Below are 15,543 nucleotides of genomic sequence, written 5' to 3'. Positions count from 1 at the left end.
CTCTTGGACTTGGTGTGTTAGGGAGGATTCTCAAAATGTACCAATTCCTCCCATCTTAGAGCCCTCCAGCTCTTTTGCTAAACTTTGGACGTTGAACTTTTAAATTCCGTTTGTTTTCTGTATTTATTTGCTTTGGTTATGGAGTTTAAACAACCTTTAAACTTGGAAACCTTTTCAGGCTTTGCCAAGGTTTAAATACCTTCTCTGGGATAAACTACTGTTTCCCAGAGCAAGTAAAGTGAAATTGACTTTACAAGTCTATTCCAGTTCCTAGACCCAGCAAATCCTATCTCACTATAGAGTGCTGGAGGGGCTACCTAGTATCCCCTGTGTCTATCCACTCATGTAGCAGTCAAATGCTAGCCTTTCCTCTCAAAATGGCTGGTGGCAGTGGTTTTACTACAAACTACCATGATTTTTCCCAACCGCGAACACCAGTAGCATTATATCGCGGGAGCCATGTTTTTCAAATTTGGCATCTGAGCCCCCTTTGTTTAAACAGGTCCTGGTCTTTTTTTCGCCATTTCTTTTTGGAAATATTGTAGAGTTTGTCTCTGCGCGCCAAACCAGATTTGGTCCCTTTGTTCCTTTGCTTTTGGCAAGCTTCAGGATTGAAGACTGCCTGTGGCGCCCGGGTGTCTGAGGTGGGCAGGAAGTGAGGGAGGTGCCCGAAACTCCCTGTGCTTAGTCTGCTAGGAGACCCAAATGCACTCTGGCGTGATTGCTTGGCTGAATGTCCGGCAAGGACAGCCACCCTGCTGGGCGAGTGGCAGCTAGACTGGAATAAATGGGAGAGAACTGAATAAAAGGCGAGTCTCTTGGCTTGGAAGGCAGTCGACCACTGGAACGAAAGAACCGAAGACGAGCTTGAAGAGGACGGCTGCTTCAACTCCTGGACCGTTGGTTTGCCCGGTGAAGCCCTGCTGCAGATCCGAATCGCTAAGTTCACCTCGACAGTGAAGCCCTGCAAGGACGACTTTTCCCATTGAGTTGGTGGGACCAATCAACTCGAGACTAAGTCACCTGGATACCATTCTCAGAGCTGGTTGTATTTCCCTCAGAGTGCTGCAGGAAACCGAATAACCAGGGAGAGGGACACCAGTTTACGTGCTTTACTACAGCTACCGGAATCAACAATTTGCCAGTTGCCAGCTTTACTCCCAGTGCAGGAGTCCCCTGACGTCCTCCTTCTTGTCCCCACGACTGAGGCTCAAACAGCGAGATCTGCAGGAACTGCCTGTAACAGAAGTCTTCAGCTGCACCTTTTTCTGCATTTGTAAGGTACTGTGAAACGAGACTGAGTACTTACCTCTCGCGGTGAAAGTACTTGAAACTTTCCCAACTTGCAGCCCTAATCAGCTTGTAACCCAACATATGATTCTTTTACGAACTACTTCTGAGAACTTTGGCAAAGACTTTTCCGTTTAACTACCAGAACTGCTTTATCCTATACAAGACTTTAGCCCATTCACTTTGGCCTGACCGATTGCATTGAATTAACTCCTCTGGTAACTCATTTGCACTGTCTAAGAGTAACTGTAATCTTCTTTTTATTAACCTATGCCTTTTTGCTCCTACTTCAACATACCCTGAATGCCATTTTGCTCCTCCTTCAAAGTAGTTTAAATGCCTCCGAAACGTACACTGTAAAGTACTGAAGTATATTTGTGTGTAATATATATTTCCCCCTTCTAGTGAATGTTTTCTAACTGACTGAAATAAATTAATAAGTGTTTTACCAAGAAACCTTGAGTACAAGAGTTTATTTGAATACTTGCGATTGTAGACCTCTGTGTAACATTACAGCTCACATTCCCCTCTTGAGATAAGCCTGGCTGCTCAGCAAACCTTTAGTGCCCAGTGGCGACAGGGCAACAACATGGATTTGGGGTAAAGGTGGCTGATGCTCAATAGAAAAAATGTCAGCTTTCTTTCTCTGCCTAGAACGGTTTCTGAATTGGAGAACACTGTGGGAGGAAGATATCCAGGAGCACATTAATGCCCCAATTAAGGAAAGCAGTATACAAAAAAATGTCAGAATTCATAGAATTCTTAGGAAACTATGTATATCGATAAGTGGCAGGCTGTTTTGAACTATTATAATGAAAGTACACTGTAGTATTAAAGATTACTATGTACTTCTATGTACTGCCAATCTTGAAAGCTATTTCCATCCTGCCATTCTCAATATTGCTCATTGCATTATAGATTTCAAGTGTGTGATATGGTTTATGAACTGTAAATTGTTCCCATATTTATTTGCTTTTTCTTTATCCTTAAAATGTACTGCCTGCATTCTACACATATCAGAACGACCTCTATGTTGCAGCTGTATAGTGTTAAGTTTATCACATTTCATTGGCCCACAAAGAAGGTGAAGTTTCCGTCATTAGTGATGTATAACACCATTAAAAATAAAACCGCTATTAGTAAAAATGTGTGATAAATTCAGACACCTGTCACTTTCTCATAGAAGCCATAGCCCTTTAAACATTTCAAATGAACTAACCATCATCGTCTGTTTCTTTGTCCTCAGTCTCCACTTCCAACACTTCTGCTCCTGGAATGTAGCTTTTGGCATCCAATTCACCGTACTCATGAATCCTGGCTTCCGTCGAGGCCTCTGTAGGTTTGCCCTACAAGTAAAATACAAACATACAATGTAAGACTTTTATACTACAATTTTGTTGAATTCAAGCCAAGCAATCAATGTTGTTTGCACATCATATACACAATAGAGAATCATATGAAAATATACCTTGTACAAAACACTAAAAGCACTTTTGTACAGGGCCCGATATCCCACGCCTGTATGCATAGTATAAATAATCAACCGCTAATCAGAACATCACAGGACACATGTCTGGCTAGATGTGACCTTGCTACCGTGTCATGTTTGGCCCATTTCTAGTGTTTTAGCACCAAGCAGAACGTAATGCTAGGGTGAAGAAAAGGCCTGGGAGACAGTGGAACCGTACCAAAACACACTGGTGTTCTTTGTATGCTGGTCTGCCCCAGAGACAGTCTCCTTGAACACCGAATTATTGTTGGTTTCCACAAAATATTACCTTCCCAGAGTGGACAGAGTGACTGTCTGCCAAATATTCCACAGCCTGCATAGCACTGTCGATGTATGAGGCCAGTGTGAGTCAATGTATGTGAGAGTTATCATATACATGTCTCTTTAGGAGTGCTTGCCTACATTTTGTGTTGCAAGGGCTGTAAGCTTTGGAAGCAATCTCAACTCTGATAGGATACACGATAAATGTGCTCATCAACAAAATAAAATGGCTATCCGTTCATTTTCCTAGAGGTCTGTTTTCCCAATTCTTTTAAGTGTAAACGCAAGTTGTCATTCTTCAGGTAGCAGTAATGGGAGATGAGGCATCTCACAAAAGCGTAAAGCTGCTTTTCATATTTAAGGGTACTTACATTTTGGTGAACTTTGTTTAAAATGTCCTCTGCGCAATACATTTCTAAGGGTTACTTTTTAATATAGTTCAATCGGAACCCTGCCTCTTCTAAGCATTGTAAAAGTAAGTTACACTATTGATTACAGTAGTCAATTTGTCAACTCCTGAAAGCTAAAGGGCTGACATCTCGAGTTATCCATAAAGACTAGTCAAAGTAAAAAATTAACTTGGTTGCCATCAGTCAACAGAAGGAAAGCTGAACTCTGAATGCCCCTGGTCATGTTCAAGAACGTCATCTACCCTCAATTATCTGTATTCTGGTGTAATTGTGCTGCCCCCCTTTTATAAATGTGAGCCTGCAAGTCCCAGAATACAAAGCCAAAACTAGGTCAGGTTGATCAATTCCATCTGATATCGGACAGCTTTGCAAACTCTCATGGCTGTTAGTGAGTAATGCAATAATGAATGTCTTGGTTGCAATAAACCAAGTTAAGTCCATCTGTCAGTAGGCTTAGGAGAGCTAAGTCGAGGCTTTTTCATTTAGTACCCACTGATGTGCAGAAGGCGTATGCCCCTTCATGAACCCCATGGCATGCCAATGGGATTTGTAGGCAGATAAATGTGTGTACATGTATGCAATAGGAAGTGCTTGGAACCTCCACATTTCCCCTTAATTAAATCTAACGGGCTAAATAGCCCCTTCAGATGGAGTACTTCTACTCCACATGTGCCACTGGAACCAGGCAAGTGCAAAACTGCAACATTCAATTTCCAAAACACCATAAAATCCAACATCGGGAGACTATAAAATGGGGGATATGCTCTGTGCCCCCCTAATTGATGGCAACCAATGAAAAGCATTAATATAATTACTATGACTATCATTAAGAGAAGATATAAACTTAATGGTTATCAATATTATTTTTGCCATTATTTAAATCTGCCATCTACTGCACTGAGGACCATGGGCAGCCTACTGCCATAAAAGACAATATCTAACAAGGCCACTCCAATGTGGCAGCACCCCGGGGAGCTCTGCTGCACACATTGAAGGATCCCATGCAGCACCCAACCCATAAGCCTATCAAGCCCTCCCGATGGAGTCAAACGTTTAACCTATACGCCGCGTCTAAGCACAGATATGTACAATAGTGGCCTTAACCAGCTGAGCCATCATCACTATGCTTCTGGCTATGACCTGTTGCTCTGGCCAGGCATAACACGTGTGCACTAATTAGCTACAGCACTTATAATGTTCATAACATCTCCATCCCCTTTCCTCCATTTTACGGGAGTTCCCGTGGAGCGGGGACTGACCGGAGCAATAGCAAGCCCAAGTGCATTTCCCCTTTAAGAATTTAGAGGGTGGTAGCGGGCCACGTCGGTGCAATGCAACCATGCCCTATGCCACGCCTCCCAAGCTCCTTCTCCTCTGTCCCTTTCAACACTTCAGAAGGGTCCGACGTCAGACAAAGCCTTCATTTTTTGCTGCTTCTGTGGTCACCAATTCTTTTCTTCTCTTTTTTCCATGTTCTTCTCCCCATACTTTCTCCCATTTCTGCGAGGTAAAGTGGGATTCTCTGTGTGCACGAGGAGAGATGGGCCGTTCTCGGCAGAGGACCATCGCACTCTTACTTAGAGGGTTTGGACCTGCTTCACCGATGTGACGCCTGTGGATTCTGTGACACTTTCATACAAGTCCTTAAGGAGTTGGCTGATGCAGTGTCAGAAAGCAACGTTCAATCTTCTACGCCTCCTCAGAAGCTACATAAAGTCCAAGAGGGCAAGTACAGCTCTTTTTACTTTGGTATCCCGCCCAGGCGACACTGTCCCCAGGGTTAGCCGATAGGGCATGGCTCCCTTGGGGCATAATGTAGTTAACCACTACAGTAACAGAACTTCCCCTGAGGTCTCAGACTTGTACTGTCACTGGCCCCAAGGACCCGCAATGGTCTATTACCAGGCTATCGCAGAGGGGGCTTCAGATAGTCAGAAGGCCGATACCGGGGACTTGTCCCTGAGGGTGTTCCACCTTAAACCAAACCACGGTCCGAGGCAGACTCCACTCCACTTACCGGGCAAACACTTGAGGGCCCTTGAAGGCCTGTTGCAGCAGTAGGCCCAGCTCCTTAGATTATGTTGGGGAACACCATGGCATGGCACAGTGACCAGGGCCACACCTCCCCCACAGTAGGTCATGGCTCGCCATCCCAATCACCGGGTGAAATGTCCCAGGCTGCATCGGAGCATTCACAGAGTGACAGATTTATTCCACCTCTGCCCCCCTGTGCTTGCACCTTTTCACAGTGAGTGGAATGGTCACCCAGTATAAGTGCTATTCTATTCCTACTCCTTCTCACCCCCCTAGCAATTGGGCCCCCAAGAGCATCTTTTCCAGGCACTTCCAGCAATGAACTCTCACAAGAGGATGTAGGTGTTTTGAGAGATTCCAAGACTTGATGTACTCCGGTCCTATGAGGCAATATTTGAAGTCCCTCATACAAGAGGTGCTTGCCTCCACTCCTCAACCAGTGGTAACAGAGTCTACCTGTGATTCCTCCTATAGTGGAGACACCACCACCTCCCCCAACGGAAGACACTGGCTCTCAACCCATTGTGCTTTCTCCTCTTCCATTTTCGCAGGTTCCTCCACCACCTCTTCCGCCTCGCCATCCAAATGACAACTAAGTAGATGTCCATGATGACTTTTTAGAAGATGCAGAGGAAGTGCCCACATCCATTAAAGCATTCCACGACAGGGTGCAAGGGCTTATGGAGTATCTGTGGATTTCAGTACCAGAAAGCCCCCAGTCGGACCAGGGAGTCTGAGAAAAGCAACGGAAAGTTCAGGCATCCACCTCCAGCCTGATGTGGGGAGGCCATTAAGATCTAGCAAAAAACATTGACTGTACAACTAGTTACAAAAAGGGGTGGATAAGATGTACAGATCCCTTCTGGCAGAAAAGCTGTGTGTTATGAGCCACCCTCAAGCACACTACTATAGTAGTGGCTTATACCATCTTCAGAAAGAGCCATACATCATTTGCCTCCACTTCTTCCCAGAATCTTCTATGGTGGGAGGACTACTTCCTGGGTAATGCAGACAGAGGGTATGAGTGCATTACTTACCGTAAAAGCATTTCTGATGGTTGTATCTGCTTAGATTCACATGCTGTGCATAGGTCCGACATCCAGTGGTCACTGCGGAGTATTGCATTTTGTTTTTCGTAGTCGAAAAGGGGACGTCGACTAGGCGTGTCTGAAACACTATCCCTATAGTGACGTGCGTTGTACCCACAATCCCTCACGCGTCGAGGTCCCTCTGTTTGTATTTTTTCTGCCCTGAGGGAGCCTTCTAGACGTGAGTGAGTACAGAAAGAGAGAGAGATATATAAAGGAAGTCTATGTTCCTTCCATCCGAGCGGGGAGGAAGGGTGGGCGCATGTGAATCTAAGCAGATACAACCATCAGAAATGCTTTTACGGTAAGTAATGCATTCTCTTCTGATGTTTGTTAATCTGCTTAGAATCACATGCTGTGCATAGACTAGCGAGCAGTACCCGGAGTTGGCGGTGGGTTATGAGAAGGAACAGTAGAGAAAAGGTGTCGTAATACTGCCTGTCCCACCTGGGAGTCAGATCTAGAGTGTGTATCTCGACAGTAGTGTTTTGTAAAGGTGTGCACAGAACTCCAGGTAGCCGCTTTGCAGATGGACTCAAGGGGAACATTTGCAATGAATGCTATGGATGCCCCCGTGCCTCGAGTAGAGTGTGCTCTTGGCTTAAAGGGTAGTTCTCTCTTAGCAAGAGTATAGCAGAGAGTGATGCATTGAACAATCCATCTAGAAATAGTGGATTTTGAAACCGCATCTCCTTCTTTTCCTGCTGCCACCGAGACGAAGAACTGATTAGTCTTCCTCAATGGTCTGGTTCTTTCCATGTAGAACATGACCGCCCTGCGTACATCAAGTGTGTGCAGAGTCCTTTCTCCCAAATTGGAAGGATTTTGAAAGAACGTTGGTAGTTCTATAGACTGGTTTACGTGGAATTTAGAAATAAATTTCGGAGCAAACCTAGGGTGAGTGCGTAGAACCACTTTATCTTTGTGAACTGTAACAAAGGGGTCTAGAATAGAAAGAGCCTGAAGTTCACTTACTCTCCTGATGGAGGTGATAGCTATTAAAAAAGCAGTCTTAAGAGTAAGGTGTTTAAGGGATGCTTTGTGCATGGGTTCGAATGGAGAGCCCATGAGTCTGGTAAGTACCACATTAAGGTCCCATCCGGGAGCAGGGTCAGCTATCGGGGGGTGTATTCTCTTTACTCCCTCCATGAAAGTTTTTATAACTGGGATCCTCCACCACGACACTTTGAGTTGGGAGGTGGTGTATGCAGAAAGTGCCGCTAGGTGGACTTTAATGGAGTTAAACACTAGGCCTGAATCCAAGAGATGGGTCAGGTATAGTACCACATGTGTGGGAGAGCAGTCAATAGGGTTGATGCTTTTACTCCTGCACCAGATGACAAATCTCTTCCACTTGCTAGAATAGCAGTGGCGAGTGTTCGGTTTTCTGGCTTCCCTGAGGATGTCCATGCATCTTTGCGGGAGTTGTAGATGTCCGAACTCTATGATTTCAGGAGCCAAGCTGCTAAATTCATGTTCTGGGGGCATGGGTGCAGAGTCCTGCCCTTGTTCTGAGATAGCATGTTGTACGGGCAGGGGAGTTTTACTGGGGGAGATAGAGACATCTCCATCAAGTGAGCGAACCATGGCTGTCGGGCCCACATTGGGGCCACGAGTATCATGGTCACTTGTTCCTGGTGCATCTTGTGCACCACCTTGTTGAGAAGGGGAGTCGGGGGAAAAGCGTAAACAAATTTCCCTGACCATTGCATCGATAGACCGTTCCCCTTGGATTGGTTCTGGGGGTACCTGGAGGCGTAACTTAGGCATTGAGAGTTCTCCAGGGTTGCGAACAGGTCTATTTCTGGGAATCCCCATTGTGTGAAGACGTCGAAGACGATGTCTTCGTGTAGACGCCATTCGTACTCTTCGGGCAGAGGGAAATCTCTGCTGAGTCTGTCTGCCAGCAGATTGAGTTCCCCGGGTACATGTAGTGACAGTAGGAACATGTCCTGTTTGAGAGCCCACTTCCATATATTCTGGGACAGTTTGGACAAGCCTGGAGAGTGGGTGCCCCCCTGCTTGTTGATGTAGTACATGGCTGTAGTGCTGTCCGTAAGGACCATTACTGTCTTGCCTTGTAGGTGTTTTTGGAAGGCTTTTAGCGCCTTGAATACTGCTAGTAGCTCCAGTAGATTGATGTGTTTGGATGCTACGTTCGGAGTCCACACTCCGTGAGCAGTCTGATGGGATAGGTGAGCACCCCATCCTGTGAGGGATGCGTCTGTGGTTAGAGTGGCTTCCGCCGCGGGTGTGGCAAAGGGTTTTCCTTTTTCCATGTTCCCCTTTGTCCACCACTGTAGCGAGAGAACCAAGGCCTGCGAGACCACCACTAGATCGTCCCATTGTCCGCTGGCCTGACACCACTGGCTGTTGAGCCACTCTTGCATTGGGCGCATGCGCAGGCGCGCGTGAGGTACCAAATAAATACACGACGCCATCATTCCTAGCAAGCGCATTGCTTTGCGTACCGTCACCTCTCGGCCGGTCACATATTGGGGGATCTGAAACAGCATGTTTTGGACCCTCTCTTTGGAGGGGAAGACGAGGCCGTCCCTTGTTTGAATTAGAGCCCCTAGGAATTGTTTGATTTGACTGGGGTCTAGACTGGACTTCTTTTCGTTGATGGAGAAGCCCAGTTGGAACAAAAGGTCTACCGTCTTTTGGGTATTGGAGAAACATGTTTCGTAAGAGTCCCCTGTTATGAGCCAGTCGTCGAGGTAAGGGTAAACTGGGATGGACAACCTGCGCAGGTGGGCCGCAGCCACTGCCAGTACCTTTGTGAATACCCTTGGTGCTGAAGCTATACCGAAGGGTAGCACCTTGAACTGGTAGTGTTTGCCCTCTATCATGAACCTTAGGTATTTTCTGTGCGCTGGCAACATTGAAATATGAAAGTATGCATCTTTCATGTCCAATGTTGTCATGTAATCTCCCTGCGAAAGCAGCGGGATCACCTCCTGTAAGGTCACCATACGAAACTTTTGGGGTTTGATAAACTTGTTCGCTGGGCGCAGATCTAATACAGGGCGCATGGTTAGATCCTTTTTGGGTACAAGGAAGTACACTGAATAAATACCTTCCGTTACCTGAGATAGAGGCACGACCTCTATGGCTCCTTTTTCCAGCAGTTGTTGTACTTCTTGAAGAAGGATGGCAAGATGTTCCGGCGTCAACCGTCGTCCCCTCGGGGGTTTGTAGGATGGGGAACTGTTGAATTCGATACAGTATCCGTGGGCTACGGTGGAAAGTACCCAACGGTCTGACGTTATCTCCTCCCATGCAGGAAGAAAGGATGTTATCCGGCCCCCGACCGGTGTTGCATGGGAGGGGACGCGAATCTTCGCGTCACTTGGAGTTGTTGGGGGCTTGGGAGCCTCTGGGGGTGGATCCCCGACCTCTCCCTTTGCACCGGCGTTGGCCTCTTTGGCTGTACTGTCCACTATTGGCTTGGTAATTGGTGGCAGGGTACTGCTGATGCTGACCTTGTTGTTGTTGCCGTTGGCCACGAAAAAAGCGCTTGTTGCCATAGCCGCGTCTGGTAGTGGGCTTAGAGATCTGGTCAAGAGTCTTGATAGTGTCGAACTCTTTTTTTGGCCATCTCTAGGGCTTCATCTACCGCTTTTCCGAAGAGGTTAGCGTCCTCGACAGGTTTATTTATTAAAGACGCCTGTGTCTCCGGTTTAAAGCCTGAGTTGCGCAGCCATACATGGCGCTTTAGGAGTATTCCTTGTACCAGGGAACGTCCTGCTGTTTCTGCCGCGTCCAGAGAGTTTTTTACAATGCTCTGGTTCACTTGTGTTCCTTCGCCAATAGTCGACAGTAGGCGTGTACGTAAAGGCTCCGGTGCTTCCTCTGCGTCTTTGCGCAGTTTGGTCCACTGCGCGTCTGCGTAGCTCGCAAGCAAGGAATTGTTGTTGGCAATTCTTGCTGAGAAGGCAGCCGAGGAAGTAACTCTTTTTGCAAGGGCATATAGCCTCTTGCCCTCCTTGTCAGGGGGTGCCTCACTGGTGGAAAGTGGTACCCCTGCCCTCTTTCTAGTATTAGATACAACTAGGGAGTCCGGTATGGAATGTCCTCTAATGTAGAGCGGGTCTGAGGGTGAAGGAGCGAAAAGTTTCTCAATCCGTGGATTGACCCCTCTGATCAAAGCGGGAGTGGACAGCGACGGGGTGATCCTCCTTTTAACTGAAGCGAGGAGAGGAATGGTCTGGCTGACCGGGGGTTTTTCTTTAATGACTCTTTCTACAAAGTCTAATTCTGGAGAGAGTTCTCCCGTGTCCAGTTCGAAATGCGCTGCTGCTCTGCGCAACAGTGCATTGAAAGTAGGCTGATCGTCTATTGGAGACGTGTTCCTAACTGGAGAATTATCCGGAGGAGTTAGATTTAGGGCATCAGTGTCGGAACACACTGATGGTGATTGCCAGGGGTGCGAAGGTCCTTCTCCTGGGCTAATCCCGAAGCCTTCTTCTATAATGTCTGTTCTGTCTTCTAGACATTCCTCCTGGTTCTGTCCTTCGTTGTCCATGAAATCATCTTCTTCTTCGACGTATTGTTCCTCCCCAGTGAGGTCATATACGTCTTGGAAGTCTGAGGCTGTGTCCAGCAGGGGATCGACCAGCCTCGGTTTTTTGGCTCTGGGGTCGTCTTGAGGCCCTTCTCTAGTTCTTCTGAGAGTTAGAGGGGCTTGGGTACTCATAAACTTTTCCATCCTCTCCATACAGAGGTGGAGTCTCTCCATAGTTTCATGGGGTACCCCAGAGCGGTCTAGCGGGGGAAAACTCGAGTTGTCTACCTCGAAATGGCTCGACCTCTCCCAAAGCGTCGAGGAAAGTGTCCCGTCGCCCTCCTCAAAACCCTCAGGTGTGTAGGGAGACTCCCTGACTGAAGGGGGTAATCCCTGCTTTCCTTCGGGTGTTTTCGGCGTATCCTTTGATCTATGCGTAACGCTCGACGAAATTTTCGGCGTACGCTTTTGGGCGTCAGCTACAACGATCCTGGCTAAGCTATCGGCGACATTCTTGTCGGCGGAAGCTTGAGTTTTCGACGCTATGGGTATCGAGCGGTGTACGGCGGTATGCGCCTTCTGTTGATGCGCACCGGCCGGTGGTTTGGTGGTGGCGCCCTTGTTTGCCGAAAGCCCAGTCGCAGGTCGCGGCTGCGGTTGCGAGAGGGGCTTCGAACCCGAACGGTCCGAGGAGGCCGCCGGTGGAACCTGCGTCTCCTTGGGCGCCGAAGCTCTCTTCGACTTAGACGAAGAAGAGCCATGGGTTGTGTGCTTATCTTTATGTGAATCTTTGTGTGCGTCAGTGTCGCCGGGGTGTTCATCCCCATAAGCAGGGCGTGAGCCGAGCCCGTCGGGGCCGGGGACAGACGACGAAGCGCGTAAGCGCTCCTTAGAGGGGGTTTCGACTTCCGTGGCGGAGGTCGTGTCATCGCGTTCCTCGTCACTGTCGGTGGTAGCAGCGGCGGGTGAACCTTCGGCCTTCGACATCGCGTAGGCCGCCCACCTTTTAACCCTACGGTCTTTTAGAGTTTTAGGCTTCAAAAGCCGACAAGCCGCGCACCCTTCCTCTTTGTGATCGAGGGGCAAGCAGCGGTTACACCGTGAGTGCTTGTCCTTCCAAGTGAATTTGCCTTTACAAAGTGGGCAAAACCTAAATGGTGTCCTCTCCATAGCAGAGGCAATAAATCGCGATAAACACCCCCAGGGAAAGGAAGGGGAAAGTGAAAGGCATTCTCAGAAAGACCCAGAGATGTCCCACGACCCCACTCTCCCTACTGTAAGTGGCCAGCGAGGCCAGGCCACGTGTTCGGCAGCGCTGAAGATTTCCTCCGCTCGACCCTCCGTCGACGATTTTGCTCGGCGGAGAACAGCTACACTGCGTCGAGGGAGTGCTGTATTAATCTTCGTAGAAGAAACGACCAAAGGTCGAGGGTTGCAATGTCTCTCGAGGAGCTCCGCGTGAAGGCGACCAGAAGCTGGGCGGAAAAAAACAATCTGAGGGACCTCGACGCGTGAGGGATTGTGGGTACAACGCACGTCACTATAGGGATAGTGTTTCAGACACGCCTAGTCGACGTCCCCTTTTCGACTACGAAAAACAAAATGCAATACTCCGCAGTGACCACTGGATGTCGGACCTATGCACAGCATGTGATTCTAAGCAGATTAACAAACATCAGAAACCAAAATTCGGCCTGCAGCTACAAACAGGCCAATGTGGAAAGAGTCATGGCTGCGGACAATTTTTAAGTTGTGTAAAGAACTAGGAGACTACTCTTACATCCCTCTGGAATTTCAAGCAGGATTCCCATCAGGGTTGATGGAAGCCCACCAAGTAGCAGAGGATCTCATGGAGCCATCTTAACACCACCTGGACACAGCTGCTAGTGGTATAGCCAAATGTGTGACTCTTAAGCGGCATGCGCTAGCCACAGTCACTAATTATCAAAAAGAAAGGGCGAATTACAGCTTAAACGTTTTATGGCATGGAACTATGCAGCCCAGATACTGATTAGGAGCTGAACAAAAAGAAAAACAGTGCACAAACAGTGAAACCTTTAGCAGCTCTAACCAAGTCTCCTGAAAATTCAGGGAGTTCAGAGCACCCCATGAAAATAAATCAGGCACGGTCACACTGGGGGTTCTTCTCCCAGCCCTATCCCACTCCAGAAGTCAAGTAGTCCAAGTGACATGAGGGTACAGATCCAGAGCTTGCCGGTGGTGGGAAGAAGAGTTAGACACTGAAGGACCCCAGAACCAAAAAAGTACACCAGCTCTCTGGCAAGTGCAGCAGGGAGAAAGGGTGATGAGGAATCTGTGGGCAGAACATCCGTCAGAAAGAACATTATTGAGAGGTAAATGTGTTCTTCTAATGGAATCCTTCCTCCCACGGATTCCTCATCTATGATAGATTTCCATAGCAATATGTGGATCTGGAGGAGCGAGCGGGGTCGGGGACAGGGGTAGCAAGGGCACCTATACCAGAAAGCTCTGGAGGACTGCCCTACCAGAACGGGCATCCTACCCTGACTAGGAATCCAGGCAGTTATGTTTGGCAAACATGTGTAGAGCGGCCCACGTAGCAACCTGGTAAATGTCCAGAACAGGGACCCCTCTCTGTAGGGGAGAGGTGGCAGCCAGTCCTCTGCTAGAATGGGCTCTGAGACCTTCAGGTACATTCTTTCAAACCAGATGATAGAATTGCAAGTTGCAGAGAATGTTCCACCCATGACAGGGTCTGTTAGGTCACAGCCCTGACAACATGGACACCAGCATAACCTACAAAAATCGGGTCATTTTTCTTGACGTCCTTTGTCTGAGAGACGTAATAGCTGAAGGCCTGCACTGGGTCCAGCCGATGAAATTGCTCCTCGGACTTAGGGCAGGGGAAAAAACCAAAGACAGTGGATTTATTGAGATACTGAGACTACTGGAGAGGAAGGAAGCTCTCAACGTCACCTCTTTGGAGAAAACCAAATAAAGAGTTCGAACAGATAACCTGAGGCCCACTCATCCATCAAGCGGAAGTGATGGCCACCAGAAAGATCCCTTTGCGGGTGAACAGACTAACAGAACGAGAATGCAGTGGTGCAAAAGGAGCCCCCATTAGAAATGTTACCACCAAATTCTTATCCCTCACCAGAACCCCAAACTGGTATGGGGGAAACAGATGGCACAATCCCAGTAAAAACTGCATAACTGTGGGATTGTGAAGAAAGAACATTCAGGCTGCTGAGGTTTGGGTGGAGGACCCACCCCACTGACTGGGAGAGTTAAGTCCACTCACCTTGGGAGGAGCCAAGGAGGGCAGATGGCCATGTGCAGCAACCCCGGATATCATGTCCTTTATGCCCAGGCCAGAGCAATCAACATCAATGCGGTCCCAACAGGCACAGTCTCCAGAGAAGCAGCTTAATGACTGGGATTGGCAGGAACGCATAAAGGTCAAACATTTAATCGATAGTCTATGCGTCCCCCAGAGCTCCCCAATGAGGAAATTACCTGGAGCAGAATAACTAATTTCCTTTTCACATCGGAAGCAAAGAGACCTACTTGAGGAGTCCCCCTACAGACGAAAATCTTCGCTGCCACACAAGGGGGCCGAACTCTGTCTGCACAAGGCATCCCGCTGTGATATTCCCTCTCCCGGCAAGATGGAAAGAAGTTGTCCAGAGCCCAGAACCACAGTCGCATTGCTTTTCTGCAAAGTGGCAAGGACCCCATACCACCTAGTTTGTTGAGGTAGTGCATAGCCACTGTGTTGTCTGTAAGGATCAGCACACATTTCCCTCTGACATAGGGGAGGAAGGTGACCAGGACCAACCAGATCATCCTCAGTTCCAGCAAACTGATGTTCTCCTGAGACTCTGAGGGAGATCACAGTCTTCTCAAAGTCAGGTCCAGCAGGTGAGCACCCCAACCTGTCGGGGACACACCTGTGATTGTTTTTACCAGGGTTAGAGGAAAGACACGCCTTTCAGCAGGTTGTTCCTCAGGCACCACCATGCAAGGTCTCGAGCCACTCGACACATGCAGATGATTTAAAATGTGCCCCTCAGACTGACCACTGGCAATGGAGTAGCCATTGATGCAACCTCATAAGTAACAGAGGTTCTAGGACCACCAGAATGCATGAGGCCCGGCTGAGGCAGGAACTTGTCGCTGGGATTAGAAGACCTGTACCATCTAGGAGATCTTAGCCAATCTGTCCACGGGCGGAAATGCTCTGCCAAGGTGAGAGCCAAAGACCATCCCGATAAATCTGAGGGACTGGGACAGAGAAACATGGGACTTTTTTAAGTATAGGGAAAAGCACAAGCTGTGCAACAGGCGCCACGTGCAGAACAAATGTGCCTATGTCTGGTCTGGGGAGCAAGCACGGACAAGGCAGTCATCCAGGTAGGGAAAGCCATTAACACCTCCCCTCTCGAGGTGAGCTGCTAC

General features: G+C 48.1%; 1 protein-coding gene across 1 annotated transcript in view; it reads right to left on the bottom strand.

Annotated features, from left to right (window-relative positions):
• The window catches only part of SDAD1 (SDA1 domain containing 1), a 551,728-nt gene that overhangs the window by 81,511 nt on the left and 454,674 nt on the right, over positions 1-15,543 (bottom strand). Inside the window, exon 17 of the mRNA XM_069626295.1 lies at positions 2,510-2,636. Within this exon, the coding sequence (XP_069482396.1) occupies positions 2,510-2,636 (127 nt within the window). The remainder of the gene's footprint in view (positions 1-2,509; positions 2,637-15,543) is intronic.

Source organism: Ambystoma mexicanum, chromosome 6p (assembly GCF_040938575.1).
Source record: "Ambystoma mexicanum isolate Mex_15411 chromosome 6p, UKY_AmexF1_1, whole genome shotgun sequence".
In the NCBI taxonomy this organism is placed as follows: Eukaryota; Metazoa; Chordata; class Amphibia; order Caudata; family Ambystomatidae; genus Ambystoma; species Ambystoma mexicanum.
Note: the sequence above shows the minus strand (reverse complement) of the source record. Positions and strands in the feature narration are given on the sequence as shown.